Source organism: Heterodontus francisci, chromosome 31, assembly GCF_036365525.1.
Source record: "Heterodontus francisci isolate sHetFra1 chromosome 31, sHetFra1.hap1, whole genome shotgun sequence".
Lineage (NCBI taxonomy): Eukaryota > Metazoa > Chordata > Chondrichthyes > Heterodontiformes > Heterodontidae > Heterodontus > Heterodontus francisci.
Window position 1 is genome coordinate 16,865,739 of NC_090401.1, and position 16,780 is coordinate 16,882,518.

General features: G+C 42.9%; 1 protein-coding gene across 4 annotated transcripts in view; it reads right to left on the reverse strand.

The window, feature by feature from the left end:
- Positions 1-16,067, reverse strand: part of LOC137347075 (protein tyrosine phosphatase type IVA 2-like) — a 113,565-nt gene extending 97,498 nt beyond the window's left edge. The window contains exon 1 of one of the 4 annotated variants that reach the window (XM_068011116.1): positions 15,943-16,067. Coding sequence is in view for 1 of the 4 variants with exons in the window: in XM_068011117.1 (XP_067867218.1) it covers positions 15,208-15,225 (18 nt within the window). In the remaining 3 variants the exon portion in view is untranslated. Of the gene's footprint in view, positions 1-15,207; positions 15,354-15,522; positions 15,605-15,942 lie in introns of those variants that run through there. The other 3 variants (XM_068011115.1, XM_068011117.1, XM_068011113.1) reach the window with 3 other exon arrangements.
- Positions 16,068-16,780: the final 713 nt, after the last annotated feature.

Sequence of the window (16,780 nt, forward strand, 5' to 3'; positions counted from 1 at the left end):
TCCTCTGGTTACCAAACCTTCTGCTAGATGCAGATTGCTCCTTGGTTACTTCACAACTCTATTAAATCCCCCCTTGCCTTTATCTACAGACAACAATCCCAGCTTCTTTAGTCTCTCCACAACTAAAGTTCTTCACCCCATTGAAGTAGGCCCTACCCCAATTATTTTTACTCTGGATTGCTCTTTAGATGGATTCCATCTAGATAGATGCTCTATGGATTCCATAGCCAACCTAAACCTTATATGATATGATCACTGTCCCCGAAATGTTCCCCTACTAACACTGGATCCACCTCATTCCCCAGAACCAGATCCAGCAATGCCTCCTTTGTTGTTGGGCCGGAAATGTACTGATCAAGAAAATTCTCCTAAACACACTTCATAAACTCTTCCCCCTCTCTGCCCTTTACGCTATAATTATCCTAATATAGACTGGGATAGTAAAAGTCCCCCATAACTATTTTCAGCAAATGTAGAGAAAAGACATGTTGTTTAAGCTTTTCATCTTGTACTCATCAGGACAATACACAAGAATAACCAATGTAAGGGAAAACAACAACTTACACTGCATGAGAAGAGAGTGCTGATTGGTTGGCAAGTGAACTCTGAATGGTAGAGGCATTGCCATGGAGAATGCACCAGTTTACGGTGACTGAGTTAACTGTTAAGCTTTGTTTGAAATTTAAACCAAGCAGCTTGACTGATGGGGAATGTCTTGACCAAATATCTTACTTTTTCCTATTCTAGTGCTATGTCTCTCTCAATTCTTTGTGCACCTTGTTTTACCTCTGTTACCTCCTGGTTCCCACACCCCTGCCAAGATAGTTTAAACTTTCTTTTGTAAAGCCCAGGATCCCGTATACTTTTTTAACTGCTGTCTCAACCGGCCCTGTCACCTTCAACGATTTGGGCACATATACTCCCAAGTGTCTCTGTTCTTGCATCCCCCCCTTTAGATTTGTACCTTTCAGTTTACATTGTCTCTCCTCATTCTTCTGAGAAAAATGCATCATTTCACACTTCTCTGCATTAAATTTCATTTGCCACGCGTTCACCCATTTCACCAGCTTGTCTATATCCTCGAAGTCAATCACTATCCTCCTCAGTGATTGCACTAGAGAGGGTGCAGAGGAGATTCACCATGATGTTGTCTGGGATGGAGCATTTCAGCTATGAAGAGAGACTGGATAGGCTAGGGCTGTTTTCCTTAGAACAGAGAAGACTGGGGGAGGGGGCCATAAAGATACATGATTGAGGTATACAAAATTACGAGGGGCATTGACAGGTTGGATAGGAAGAAACTTTTTCCCTTAGCGGAAGGGTCAATACCAGGGGGCATAGATTTAAGGTAAGGGGCAGGAGGTTTAGAGGGATTTGAAGAAAAATATTTTCACCCAAAGGGTGGTTGGAATCTGGCACGCACTGCCTGAAGAGGTGGTTGAGGGAGGAACCCTCACAACGTTTAAGTAGTATTTAGATAAGCACTTGAAATGTCATAGCATACAAGGATACGGGCCAAGTGATGGAAAATGGAATTAGAATAGTCAGGTGCTTGATGGCCGGCACAGACACGATGGGCCAAAGGGCCTGCTTCTGTGCTGTATAACTATGACACAGTTCACAATAAATCCAAAAGAGTGACTGTCCTTGTCATTGGCAGCATTTGACCGATTGTGGCAACAAGGAGCCCTAGCAAAATTGAAGCAAATGGGGATCGGAGAAAACTCTCCACTGGTTGGAGTCATACCTAGCACAAAGAAATATGTCATGGCTGTTGGAGATCAATCATCTCAGCACCAGGACACTGCTGCAGGACTTCCTCAGGGTAGTGTCCTGGCACAACAATCTTCAGCTACTTCATCAATGACCTTCCTTCCATCATAAGGTCAGAAGTGGGGATGTTTGCTGATGATGGTACGATGTTCAGTTCCATTTACAACTCAGATACTGAAGCTGTCTGTGTCTATTAGTAGCAAGACCTGGACAACATTCAGGCTTGGGCTGATAAGCGGTAAGTTACATTCACACCACACAAGTGTCAGACAATGACCATCGCCAACAAGAGAGAATCTAACCATCTCACCTTGACATTCAGTGACATTACCATCACTGAACCCCCCACGATCAACATCCTGGGGCTTACCATTAACCAGAAACCGAACAGGAGTAGCTATATAAATACCGTGGCTACAAGAACAGGTCAGATAAGAAACCTGAGGCGAGTAACTCACCTCCTGACTCCCCAAAGCCTGTCCACCATCTACAAGGCGCAAGTCAGGAGTGTGATGGAATACTCTCCACTTGCCTGGATCAGTGCAGCTCCAACATCACTCAGGAAGCTCGACACCATCCAGGACAAAGCAGCCTGCTTGAGCAACACCCCACCTACCACCTTAAACACACATGGGCGGCACAGTGGCGCAGTGGTTAGCACCGCAGCCTCACAGCTCCAGCGACCCGGGTTCAATTCTGGGTACTGCCTGTGTGGAGTTTGCAAGTGTGAAACCCTGCGTGGGTTTCCTCCGGGTGCTCCGGTTTCCTCCCACATGCCAAAGACTTGCAGGTTGATAGGTAAATTGGCCATTATAAATTGCCCCTAGTATAGGTAGGTGGTAGGGAAATATAGGGACAGGTGGGGATGTGGTATATGGAATTAGTATAGTGTTAGTATAAATGGGTGGTTGATGGGCGGCACAGACTCGGTGGGCTGAAGGGCCTGTTTCAGTGCTGTATCTCTAAACATAAACATTCCCTCCACCACCAATGAAGATGCAGCAGAGGGTATCATATACAAGATGCACTGCAGCAACTCACCACGCCTCCTTCAACACCACCTTCCAAATCTGCAACTTCTGCCACCTAGAAGGACAAGTGCAGCAGACGGGTGGGACTAACATCATTTGCAAGTTCCCCTTCAAGTCACACATCATCCGGATTGAAAAATATATTGCCATTTCTTCACTGTCACTGGGGCAAAATCCTGGAACGCTCTCCCTAACAGCGCTGTGGTTGTACCTACACCAGATGGATTGTAGCAGTTCAAGAAGGCAGCTCACCACCACCTTCTCAAGGGCAATTAGGGATGGGCAACAAATGCTGGCCTTGCCAGCGATGGCCACATCCCATGAAACAAATAAAAAAAAGCAGTGGGCCCATAACTGCATATATTTTCTGGAAACAGTTATGCAGTTCTGACTGAGCTCATCCATTTCTGCACTCCAGGTAACCTCATTTATTAGCAGGACTATGCAAGGGAGTGGTTCCGATGAAGGGTCACTGACCCGAAACATTAACTCTGCTTCTCTTTCCACAGATGCTGCCAGACCTGCTGAGTGGTTCCAGCATTTCTTGTTTTTATTATAAGGGAGTGGGACTAATTGGATAGCTCTTTCAATGAGCCAGCACAAGCAGAATGGGTTGGATGGCCTTCTTCTGTGCTCTATAATTCACAGTTCACAATACTTCAAAGTTTTGTTTTATCTGCCTATTTTGAAATTACACCCAATTCTAAGTCATTAATAGACATCAAGAAAAGCAGTGACCCTTGTACTGACCCCTGGGAAAACCACTGTACACGTTACTCCAGACTGAAAAACAACCATTCACCATCACACTGTTTCCTGTCAATTAGCCAATTGTGTAACCATGTTGCCTCTGTCCCTTTTATTCCATAGGCTTGCCAGCATTGTTGAAGCCCATTATATGGAGCTTTATCAAATGCCTTTTGGAAGTCTCTATACACCACATCAACCACATTACTCTCATGTGCTACCTCAAAAAACTCAAGCAACTTAGTTAACCACGATTTGGTTGAGTGGAATAGTGCTTTGAGTGGAATAGTGTTTGAAAATTATGGTGCAATGCTAGGTATGAGCCCAGTGTTTTCTCTTGACTTCATAACTGAGCTGCAGCATTCCAAAATGAAGTGGGGAATGGACTAATTGGTGTAATTTTCCTGATGTACCAGAGAGCTGAATGAGCTCTGAAAATAAAAGATACAACAGCTAGATCTTACATTAGCTTCCCCATTAGATTGGGAGGTACTCATTAACTGTTCCAAAAAACTACTTGTTATTCTTCCTTGATGTGTTGTAATGTTTTTGGAATTCTCAGTATCATCTTAATGGCAGACTTGGTATCTCTTTAATAGATATTCCCATGACTTGTTTAACTATGGTGGCTATTGTAGAGGTTACAGGATGGGAGGGTAACTAGTCTGAACTAGAATCTGGGCCCAAACTAGTCAAAAGCATGAGGTGATAGCCAAAGTTCTAATTTTTGCATTCCGTACACCATCAACATTCTATGTTAGCAATCTGTCGAGATTGTGATTATGCTGAAGTTTTTACTTTTCATTTTTAACAAAATCAGTGCTGGCTTTCCTGAATTAATCCATACATGTCCAAGTGTCTTGTTAGTTCTATCCCACATTATCATTTCTAAAAGCTTGCCCATCACTGAGATTAAACTGACTGGTCTGGAAAAATGTTACAGTTTCTCTGGTGTTTCCACGGGTCTTCCGCTAAATCATGGACGATTGGAAAAATATCTCCATTTTTGCTTGATCTTTAGCAAATATAATTTTCAAAATCTGAAAATGTAAAATAAAGCACAACTCATATGGCTCTATTTCCTGTCTGCAAATTTCAGTAGTACTGACTCAACAGCCAACAAGCAAGCACAGAAAGAGGGAATCAGAAATAGATTTAATTAGGTGTTATGACAATTGATGGAATTTTTTTTTTTTTTAAAAGACAGGAACCAGTTCTTAAACCATAAATGTCTAGTCAGAAATGGAGCAAAAACTAAAAGTTCTAAAGATTGCTCACTGCCCAAACTTGGTCATCTTGTGCTTTTTTAAAAAAAAGCTTTATAAACATTCTATACCATAGAATGGTCTATTTCTATCAAACTCCAATATAAAACCGGGGTTGCTGCTATACCCAAATTCACAGGCATATTTTCTTTTGCATTATATATGAATAAAATCACTGCGATTCTGTTCTGCCAGTTAAAGCTAAGATATATTGGTGGTCCAATAACATTATGACTTTTTGGTGCATCCACAAGCAAGTCCAACATTTTCATATACAGGCTTTATGCTATGTGGTCACTGCAGCAGTATAATAGTGTTCCAAAGGAACATTATAGCCATGTTAGATTTAATATTTTAGTTTTTAAATCGGTCCTGTGAACAAGTACAAAGCTGATCTCAAACCCAGCACATACCTGAAGAAACCGTGTCACCTTCATTCTCACACCTATTCTCAAGATAACAGAGCTCACAGCTTGCCCTAAATCACCACTACTGTATACAGTCTAGCATTTAATCTCATTTAGTCCCAGCCTGCATTCCCAAATCGGTTTACATAAATGACCAGTAATTGGTCAGTTATCAGTCCTACCAACAGCCAGCCAACAGCTGCATTTGATGCTGAATAAAAGGTAGGGTCCAAGCAACTTGTTAAAAAATCTTGCTTGCTACATTCTAAATACATGGCGTGAGAGACTTCTGCAATCACAAACATTAAATAAAAAAAGAGAACCGAAAATGATAGACTAACATGGTTATAATAAAGGTTTGATCATGGTTATATTAGGCGACATGTTGAATCTTACGCTTTAACCAGATAATTATCTTCTGTTGGAGGAATCAAACATATATAGTCTATTAGAGCCCTATAGGTTAGCCAACTGCCAACTGCGAAACAGCCCTGACAACCAATTTTACCTGCAGCACCTGTGGAAGAGTCTGTCACTCTAGTATTAGCCTTTATAGCCACTCCAGGCGCTGCTCCACAAACCACTGACCACCTCCAGGCGCTTACCCATTGTCTCCCGAGACAAGGAGGCCAGAGAAGAGAAGATAGGTTAGCACCATCAGATAGACATCTATGCCAAAATTTCTCAACTTTAAAACTCTTAAGCAAAAATCACTTGACGTTATCTTTGTTACAAATGGAGCTTCATGGACCCCACCACCCTTCATCGCATAAAAAAAATCCCTTCAGCACCTAGATGCCACAGGACAAAGCTATCTTTTTCTTGTTTGCAGCTGGGTATTCCCTCTGTACTCATGTCAACATTTATTAGCTAATAGCCTCCACATGATAACAGTCACATTCTTTGGAATATGCATATGGTCTGGTGCTAATTTAGTCCAGAGCAGTCAGATTAATGAGGGCTTTTATTGGTAACTGATTTATATTTGCATAGCCTGGTCCATTTATTCCCTGCTCCATCTGAAGATCACATGAGGCCTTCATTTCCCCATGTGCAATAGCACAGGAAAAATAAGTCATCTATGATACTACCAATCAACCGGGGGCAGCCCTTATACAGTTGTCCACATTCTGAGCCCGTATATGATTAACAATCTACCATCTCTCTGTTGCACTCATTCTTCATTGTACTACCATCCTTTGTGCCTCCTTCCTATTCGGAGAAATAACTTCCACCTTTGCAATGCTGCGTGCAGCCACCAACTCTCCATTTTTCAGCATCTCATAGAATCATGAAGTTAACTCTTGTTTCCCTCTCCACAGATGCTGCCTGAGCTGCTGAGTATTTCCAACCTGTTCTGGTTTTATTTTTAAACAAAATTATCCAAATTATTTAAGGCAATGTTTAATTGCAATCTGATAGTGTAGAAATAAATCTAAACAAATACGGATATCCACCAGACCAATACAGTATTTTTTAATGTTGGATTTAGAAGTAATAATCTATGTTGCAGAAATGCAATTAAACACACAGTAAACAGAATTCCAAATCAGGAAACAAACCCCTACGACAGCCCGAGCAATAGTTACTGTTTGATAAGAAAGTGTCCCAACACAGTAGAAACCAGAATATTTATTACACTTGATAATGAGCTTGTTGAAATCAACCTACAAAAGACTTGAGAAGCTTCTGGCATTGTTATGTTTAATTTTACAGACCTTTAACTCTGAGCAGGCTTGCTTATCCACCTGCAATGCATTTGTTAATTGATGTCAAGTGGTGTGATGGAGTCACTGCCTAACGCACAGGCTCATTTACGATTACGAGAGTGTATTGTTACCTATATATAATAATCCCTGGAATATTTGTTACAATCACACAAGTTTAATGCACTCCCTCATCTAAAATAAATGGAAGTTTAAGATCAGCTATTTTGCTGGAAAAGTTTGTTTCAAGCAGAAATATAAGGACAATGACAAGAGCAATTTTTACAGACCTCAAACAAACTAACATTTTTTTAAATTCTTATCCTTATCAAACTCTTCATGGCCTCATCCCTCCCCGTTATCTCCTCCAGCCCTACAAGCCTCATATCTGCATTCCTCCAATTCTGGCCTCGAACACCTCCCGACCACCCGAATTTAATCACTCCGCCACTGGTGGCCATGCCTACAGCTGCGTAGGCCCCAAGCTTGGGATTTCCCTCCTAAACCTCTCTACCTCTTTCCTCCTTTAAGACACATCTTAAAACTTAATTCTTTGATCAAGCTTTTGGTCATCTACCCTAATAGCACCTTACATAGCTCTGTATCATATTTGTTTTATAATGCCCCTGTGAAGTGTCTTGGGATATTTTAAGTTCAAAGTGCAAATACAAGCTGTTATTGCTGTTAAAGTGCACATACAGCACAATTACTGAATATTTTCTAATACTATATCTTTTATTCTTATACCACCTGAAAGATAACATTTTTGGCGTTCTCACAAGTTGAGCTTACATTTGAATAAACTGTTCAAACGTTGGGGAGAGGAGGGGCGGCAGCAATGCACAAGTATTCGGTAAAAAGCCTAACTCAAATCTTCCAGATAATGGATTTTTGAAAGTGACTTCAATGAAGTCTTATCTTGTAGTACTCCATCCAAACTAATGAATTCCGTTTTGACAAACAAAACAGCAAGTAAAACCATTACTTTGTTAAATGCAGATAGCTTTCTCTTACTGACTTGTTAACTTACTATCTAAAGACACGGCAAAGCTGCATATGCAACAAGAGTTTTAAAAGCAATCTCCACTTATGGTAGTCGGGTGTAGAAGTTTGAAGTGGCTTACATGAGTCTACAGGATAGCGTACACAGTTTCCAAAAATGAATCTGCACAGCGAATATCAGATGGCCTGGTAAAGTTCTAGACCCTCCATTCACAAGCTTAAGTATATTGGGCCAGTGAAAGATGAGGATTCCAAAAAGTTAGCTTTTCTGCCTTTACCACTCCGCAACTACAGCCAACACCGTACAGACACTGAAAATTTAAAACTGGGCTTCAATTTTACAACAGGAAAATACTTGAAATGCAAACACTGATTCCTAAAAATGATCTAGAATGTCAATGGTGCCTCAGCCTTCAGTAACAAGCACAATGCACGGTAAGGTTCCAAAAAGCTATGCTTGCAAACCTGGAGTTCTAAGCTAAACTAATTGAAAGCATAGGCAAAAATGTCACTGAAAGATAAGCAGTCTCTCAATGTATGAATAATAAATATTGCCAGTATTTCAGTTGCAATCAAGATAGTCCCTTTAATTGAACAATGTATCTCTTGTCCCATTTTGACCATCTCTCTTCACGGGATAAAATTGGATGGGGACATCTTCCAATATAGCAGTGAAACACTTACTGAGGTAACATTTAAACAAGAAAAAAAAACTTGTTTCCATCCTCCACATATAAAAAAAAACTACGTGATTAAGCTAGCGTCTAGCATAAAATCTTAGCATTAGCACCACAGTGCCTCATGAATGTCAGCACCAGTGATCCATTAGAAATCACCTCCAACACATCAGCAGATGGCATGTGGTTTGATTAAGATCAGCTGGTTGGTTTCTGCTTTTATTACAGCACTCTCAAGAAACCAATCATTCTCACCATTCACTAGCTTTAGCATAAAACCAGATCTTTATCCCTTCTAGGAAATAGACAGTTATTAGCATCAGATGTACCTTGCACTCTGCCAAAAAAGTTTATCACATATAAAAAGATAATTTTACAGTAATGGGCCCCTCCTGCAAGCTGTTTTAGGCTTTTCCTACAATGATTTTCCTTCATACAAGTTACATTCTGATGAAAAAAACCCCACAAATTTTTAACAATGAACTCAATGCAAATAGATTACAAGGAAACGTATACTACATAATATCCTATCCATTAACAAAAAGAGTCATATTTTAATTACTGATGGAGAATAAGCTGATATACAGGCTCTCAGTCCCCATCTCCTCCCACCCTCTCAATGTCTGGCCACAAAGATACCTCTCATCACATCATTTAACTCTTAATACATCAAAACTTATTTCATCCACAAAGACTTTACCAATTGCATTTCAAAATATTACCCATCTTTCAGTAGTCAATTGGCCCAGTAAAAACCATTGTCTACAATCTGGAAAAATTTAGAACTTGTGCAATAAACTTCATACATACTACACTGACAGCCCACAAGCTTTCAGCAGGTGGTTTTGAAACAGGTGATCCCAAATTAATTGGGAAGCTCTTATCTCAACTTTCCCTAACACACTGATCCTGATCTACAGTCCACATCTCATACTGAATTTAGCCTTTACTTCCCATCACCATAAGGCCCAACACACGACTACTGATCTCTTCTAACCCAATAAAGAGACTTAGTAGTTGGCAGGAAAAAAGACAGAGGCGCAAGGGGAGAGCCAACTGTGCAACAGCCCCGACAAACAAATTTCTCTGCAGCACCTGTGGAAGAGCCTGTCACTCTAGAATTGGCCTTTATAGCCACTCCAGGCGCTGCTTCACAAACCACTGACCACCTCCAGGCACTTATCCATTGTCTCTCGAGATAAGGAGGCCAAAGAAGAGTACTAAAATACTTCAGTTTACAGAATCACAGACCTGTTACAGTGCAGGAGGCGGCCATTTGGCCCATTGTGTCCACACCGACTCGCTGAAAGAGCAATTCACTCAGTTCCACTCTCCCGCGTTCTCCTCGTAACCCTGCACATTCTTCCTTTTCATATAACTGTCTAATTCCCTTTTGAATGCTTCAATTGAACCTGCCTCCACCATTCCAGACCTTAACCACTCACTGAGTTAAAAAGTTTTCCCTGTCACTTTTGCTTCTCTTACCAAATACTTTAAATCTGTGCCCTCTCATTCTCGATCCTTTCATGAGAGAGAAGTTTCTCTCTATCTACTCTGTCCAGACCCCTCATGATTTTGAATACCTCTATCAAATCACCTCTCAGCCTTTTCTTTTCCAAGTTTAGATGGGGTTTTTTTTCCTTCAGGTCCCATACATATCCTTCTATTCGGACTGGTAGCATTTACAGTTTATATGAAGTAATGTTTTTGCACTGAAAATCCATCATTGACAGTTCACTGCTCCTTTCCTCTAAGGAAATCAGAAGCTTTGTAATACAATGCATCAGAAGCCATTGTACAAAGCAATGGAAGATTATTTTCTTACCATAAATTACAAAGTATAAAAGTTCAGAGAGTGATAAATCCTAAATGCTCCTGTGTCAGCTATGTCCCTACAATCTCAGAAATGCGAGCCAAAAGCAAGTCATTTAGTCTACTAGCAACAGACAAGAATCAATGAGTTAATAAATCTGGCCAGTAATATCGCAGCTAAGCATTCTGTTTAATGTTGCAGGCGGCCATCACAATGCAGATGTCTGAAATATTCTCCTCTCAACCAAGAGCACTAGGAATTAAATTCATTAGGTGGAGCAGCAGTACAGGCTGCTAAAGCAAGGAAGTGATCCACCACACAGGTCAGTAGTTGCCAAACCCAAGCCTTACTGTCCAGAGGGGTTCCAGGTACCTGCCAAGTGCTACGCTCTTGAACATTTTGGGGAATGACTTGTCATCAGCTTGGACATTTCAAAGCCTCTGTCCAACATTGTGAAATTCTACACAAATTAACACAGGATGCCCATCCAACAATACTACAGTCACAGATCCCCTACTTTCTAAGGATAAGGGGTAAGTCATTTAGGACTGAGATGAGGAGAGATTTCTTCACCCAGAGTGTGGTGAACCCGTGGAATTCTCTATCACGGAAAGCAGCTGAGGCCAAATCATTAAATATATTCAAGAAAGAGTTAGATATAGCTCTTAGGGCTGATGGGATCAAGGAATATGGGGAGAAAGCAGGAACAGGTTACTGAGTTTGGATGATCAGCCATGATCGTATTGAATGGCGGAGCAGGCTCAAAGGACTGGTTGGCCTACTCCTGCTCCTATGTTTCACCTCAATTTTGCTTTATCTGTGCTGTTAGCAGCTTATCCTCTAACTTTTGTCCAATAACACAGGAGTCCCTCAGATCTGGTCCAATAAAGCTGGGAGCTGACAGCTTACCCAGTCTCTCGGGTGCAAGAGGTATGCAGCCTTACCAGAAAGACCTATATTATCCATTGTCTATATTATTCAGTTACAGCTTGACATCCAGAATGGACATGGGGGGGGGGGAAAATAAAAATAAATCATAGCACTAAATCTTCACATAACCAGTTTTCTCCCTGGGTTACTTAGACTGTTGGTGTCAATATTCTTTCAGGAAAAAGTTTTTGTTGTAATGTTCTTGATTCAACACCTCAACCTCCTCTCAATGCTACCACCACCACTGGTCGATTTGGAATCAGTCCTTCACACCAGTATTATTTTAGATCAAGTTACACTTTTTCAACACTAGTTTGGAACAACAAAATCCTTGCACTGCTGGGGCATTTAAAAATAAGAGCTATGGTTTGAAATTTCAGCTGCACACTTAATTGAAATCCCAAAGACAACACTAAATGTCCATCTGACAGGTCAAGTGTCTTGAGGGATTGAAAGCAGAAAAAGGAGTTACCAGCATGCACACACACAATATTAGGAAGTGTAGCAACGTGTACACCAATCTGAGGTAGGCCACTGCTCTTCCCACTTCCAGGCCTTTGGAAAAACAAACTTGCAGCATAATGGAATTTTAGAGATGCATTTATGCATACAAAAACACACTCAGTAGGTGTAGGATAAGCTTATTATGCATTTCTTGCTTTGTACAATTCATTTAGCTGTTGGGGACTAGAAATAAAGTAGTTTAAGTCTCTAGACATAGATCCAAAAATATACTTTAACTTTGGCCATGGGATTAATTTAAACTGCAACACCGAGACTCCAAGTCATATAGCACAGGAAGTGGCCATTCAGCCCATCAAGTCCATGCCAGCTTTCTGTACACCAATCCGACACCCTGGCTCTATCCCCACAGCACTGCAAGTTTATTTCCCTCAAGTTGTAAAAACATTTTAAGTATGTAGCTTCACCGATAACAAGGACTATTTTCCTTGAAGAGAAGGCTGAGAGGTGATTTGTTAGAGGTATTCAAAATCATGAGGGGTCTGGACAGAATAGATAAAGAGAAACTGTTCCCACTCGTGAAAGGATTGAGAACGAGAGGGCACGGATTTAAAGTATTTGGTAAGAGAAGAGAAAGCGACATGAGGAAAAGCTTTTTCACGCAGCGAGTGCTTAAGGTCTGGAATGCGCTGCCTGAGAACGTGGTGGAGGCAGGTTCAACTGAAGCATTCAAAAGGGAATTAGACAGTTATATGAAAAAGGAAGAATGTGCAGGGTTACGGGGAGAAGGCAGAGGATGGAACTGTGGGAATTGCTCTTTCAGAGAGCCAGTGTGGACACAATGGGCCGAATAGCCTCCTTCTGCACTGTAACAATTCTGTGAAGATTGCATAAACAGAAAAGCACTCAGTGGTGCCAATAGTCTTACTAAATGGCTGACTGTTACTTGAGAGTCACTGAAGTTCATTTACTGATCACTCTTGGTAAGCAACTGCACATTTTCGTTTGATAAACTTACAATATCAACTTCAATCACTAATCTTCCCATGCAAATGCAATTTCATATTAACATACAGCATACTGCTCATTGACAACTGCTCAATAAGACGAAATAAGCTCACCTCAGTTTACAATATACAAAGTTTACACTATACTTTGCAAAAGAAAAATAAGGACAGCAATGTGATCTTAGGATACAGATTAGAACTTTGACTACACTTCAAAAGTATTTCGTTGGCTGTAAAGTACTTTGGGACATCCGGAGGTTGTGAAAGGCATTATAAAAATGCAAGTCTATATCTAATGTTTTATGATCATGTTCCATAAACTCATCTGAACCAGTCATCACTTTGCAACCACCCTGAACTATCCTCATTTTAACTGTCAGGAGAAAGCAGCATTTTGATTCATTTCTGAAGTAACCTCCATTGAGCAGAAAATCTTGTTTTTTACTTCTCATCAATTCTTGTTCCTCTGCCTACCATCTATGTTTCGGCCAATTCTGGTGCTAAATGACCATTACCCCATTATCTGAAAGAAACTAGGGCTGTATAGTGACCAGAAGCACAGGGTTGCACCTGGGATCTTTCCCCATCTGCAGGGCTCAGAGATGTAAAATGCAACAGACTCGACCACAGCACTGCAGCTTGTAGGTTTTACCCACTTGTCAGAAGCATTGTCCCTTAAATCATTCCAAATCTGAATTTATATTACATTTGGGTTTGTAGACATTTACTTTTCACAATAAAACAGTTCCTGCAATAAGACAATTAGGATCTTCAAGTTGATTAAATTTCAGTACACAAATCATACTGACAGCATTAGTTCAAATAACTTTCAAGCCTAAAAATACTTCCATCTCCATAATGTTAAGACAACACAGCTTCTAAGAAAAAGGTCAGGAAATTACACCATCATTGTCTCTTTGGAACATAGTTAAGTATCTTCCAAAGTTTAGAAACAACATAGTACCTTTTTAAAATTAGTTTCTGCCTCCACTATCTTTAACAAAATATATTTCCTCATGACACAATGATCTTCTAGCCACACTTCTAGTTCCTAATCATCCCTTAACAGTTCCCCTTCTTTTTCCCCACATCAGCACGTTCTCAGAGATCTGCCCTTTCTCTTATAATGCTACCCGAGGACAAAATTTCACCTAGGCAAAGTAAAACAGTGGTAGAATGGTGGCATGCCCACTCACTGTATTTCCCAGAAATTACTTTGCTTCTGTATTTCAGGCCATCATTCAGTGAACGCGCTTCTATCTATAGTACACTCGTCTATCACTTTTCATGGTTCATGAAATCACCAGTCACATGCGTCCTCACTCTCAGAGCTTGACCTTGACCCCACACTACTTCCTTCCATCACCCTATTGTAAAACTCCATTCTTCCTTCCATTAGGCCACATCCTTGGTAGATTTCCTCCATGCACTAGACCCAGCAAAATTATAAACCCTTCAAAGACATACTTACAATTTTATTCCACCAAGCACAGAGGAAACCCACACATTGCATGTGTACATCTCTCATTGCCTCCACCCAACCCCACCACCCACTTCCTGCTCTTCTCCCCCGATCCAGACCCCTCAGGCACACAGGAATTGCTAGTTCCCTTTCTACCGTCCTGCTAGTCACGTGATACAATAACAGAGTTATTGACTAATCCTAACAATCAGTCTTTATCAATTGATCGAGAACAGGCTCAGACATGAGGTGAGGAAAACCCCAGCGGTGGGGAGCTTTGGAAACCATAGATCCAAAGTCACCACTTCCTGCTAAACATGCTACACGCACCACACGAGCATTCTGCCCCATACCTCTGATCCAGCCAGTGTGATGTATTTTCCCCGGTTCTAGTCCCCTCAACAACTCCTTCTTTCCCTCCCCCCTCTCAACAGCCACAAAAATTGCCTAAGTACGAACCCACATCCTTTTCCTCCTCCATGGCCAAGCCGCAGCTCGTGATCACGAACTCCACTAGCAAACCCTTATCACAACCCAGGGAACAACTCCACCGACCTGTCCTCGTATTTAATTTCTCCCTTCCCAACCCCCTTGACCAGGACCTGTTGAGAGTGGCCGGCACCTCCCCGCTCTCTCTCCCCCGGGCCTCCTTGTCGTGTTGGCCGCGCTTTCTGGAGCCTTTTCGCCCTCAGTCAGGCCCAGGCCCCAGCCCCACACCCAGACATTCAGCTCCTCAACCAGCCACGAACAGCCAACACCCCAACCCAACCCAACGTCGCCTGTCCCAGGACCTGCTGCACGCGGCTTGGGCCCGCGACTGACCGGCACTCGTAGGGAGAGAGGGACAGAGTCTCCGGGGATATTGCGGCTCCGCCTTCATCCCTAATCCAGCTATAATACGCGGCAATAAGCCCAACATACTCACAGTAACCAGCCTGGTCATTGAAAACTACTAAACACCGCGTCCGTTCCGAGCAGCGATTTCCACACCGGCCACCTCACACACAGTCACACACCGTCTCAGAGAGATTGGCGGCTCCCAGAACTACCAGCGGCCACGGCTCAGCCCGAACCCCTTCGACTCGACTCGACTCGACCCGAGCGCCACCGAGCCCGGCCGAACCCGCCCGAGCCCCTGCGGCTCAGCCCGAAATCCGCCCGAGCCCACCAAACCCGTTTGAGCCCCTTCGGCTAAGCCCGAAACCCACCCGAGCCCCTTCGGCTCAGCCCTGAGCCTCACCGAATCCTGCCGAGCTCCTTCGGCTAGCCCGAGCTCCACCGAATTCGCCCGAGCCCCTTCGGCTCAGCCCTGAGCCTCACCGAATCCTGCCGAGCTCCTTCGGCTAGCCCTAGCTCCACCGAAATCCGCCCGAGCCCACCAAACCCGTTTGAGCCCCTTCGGCTAAGCCCGAAACCCACCCGAGCCCCTTCGGCTCAGCCCTGAGCCTCACCGAATCCTGCCGAGCTCCTTCGGCTAGCCCGAGCTCCACCGAATTCGCCCGAGCCCCTTCGGCTCAGCCCTGAGCCTCACCGAATCCTGCCGAGCTCCTTCGGCTAGCCCTAGCTCCACCGAATTCGCCCGAGCTCCACCGAATTCGCCCGAGCTCCTTTGGCTAACCCGAGCGCTGCCGAATGCGTTCGGAAAAAGCCTGAATACTACCGGGAACTTCGGAGAAAGAACCGGCGACTCGGAGTGACGCCGAGCAGCTCCACTCCGCCGACACAGATGGTAAGGAAACGAAATCACCAACAGGCGGCATGAGGATCACAATCATCGAGCACGGCGGGCATCTTGTTAAAATGGCGCCGGTTCATTCCTGCCTAAATGTGGTGACTAAGGCACCCTTGCGCAATCCATCCTCGCAGAAGGGAAATAAAAGCAAAATACTGCTGACGTGTGAAATCTGAAATAAAAAACAGAAAGTGCTAGAAATACTCAGCAAGTAGCATTTGTGTTTTTGTTTCGGGTTTGTTCTGATGAAAGGTTCCCTTCTTATCTGTAGCCAGAGTATCTTTGGCACTGGCTTCTCTTTCTGTCCTTGCACCATTACCTCCAAAGATGTCCCTCCAAGGATCTATCTTTGGCTCCCTCCTCTTTTCTATCTACATGCTTTCCCTTGGCAACATCGTCCAATGTCATACAAAGACTAAGAAAATTACAGCACAGGAACAGGCCCTTCGGCCCTCCAAGCCTACGCCGCTCCAAATCCTCTCTCTAAACCTGTCGCCTATTTTCTAAGGGTCTGTATCTCTTTACTTCCTGCCCATTCATGTATCTGTATAGATGCATCTTAAAAGACGCTATCGTGCCCACGTCTACCACCTCCGCTGGCAATGCGTTCCATGCACCCACCACCCTCTGCGTAAAGAACTTTCCACGCATATCCCCCCTAAACTTTTCCCCTTTCACTTTGAACTCGTGTCCCCTTGTAATTGAATCCCCCACTCTGGGAAAAAGCTTCTTGCTATCCACCCTGTCTATACCTCTCATGATTTTG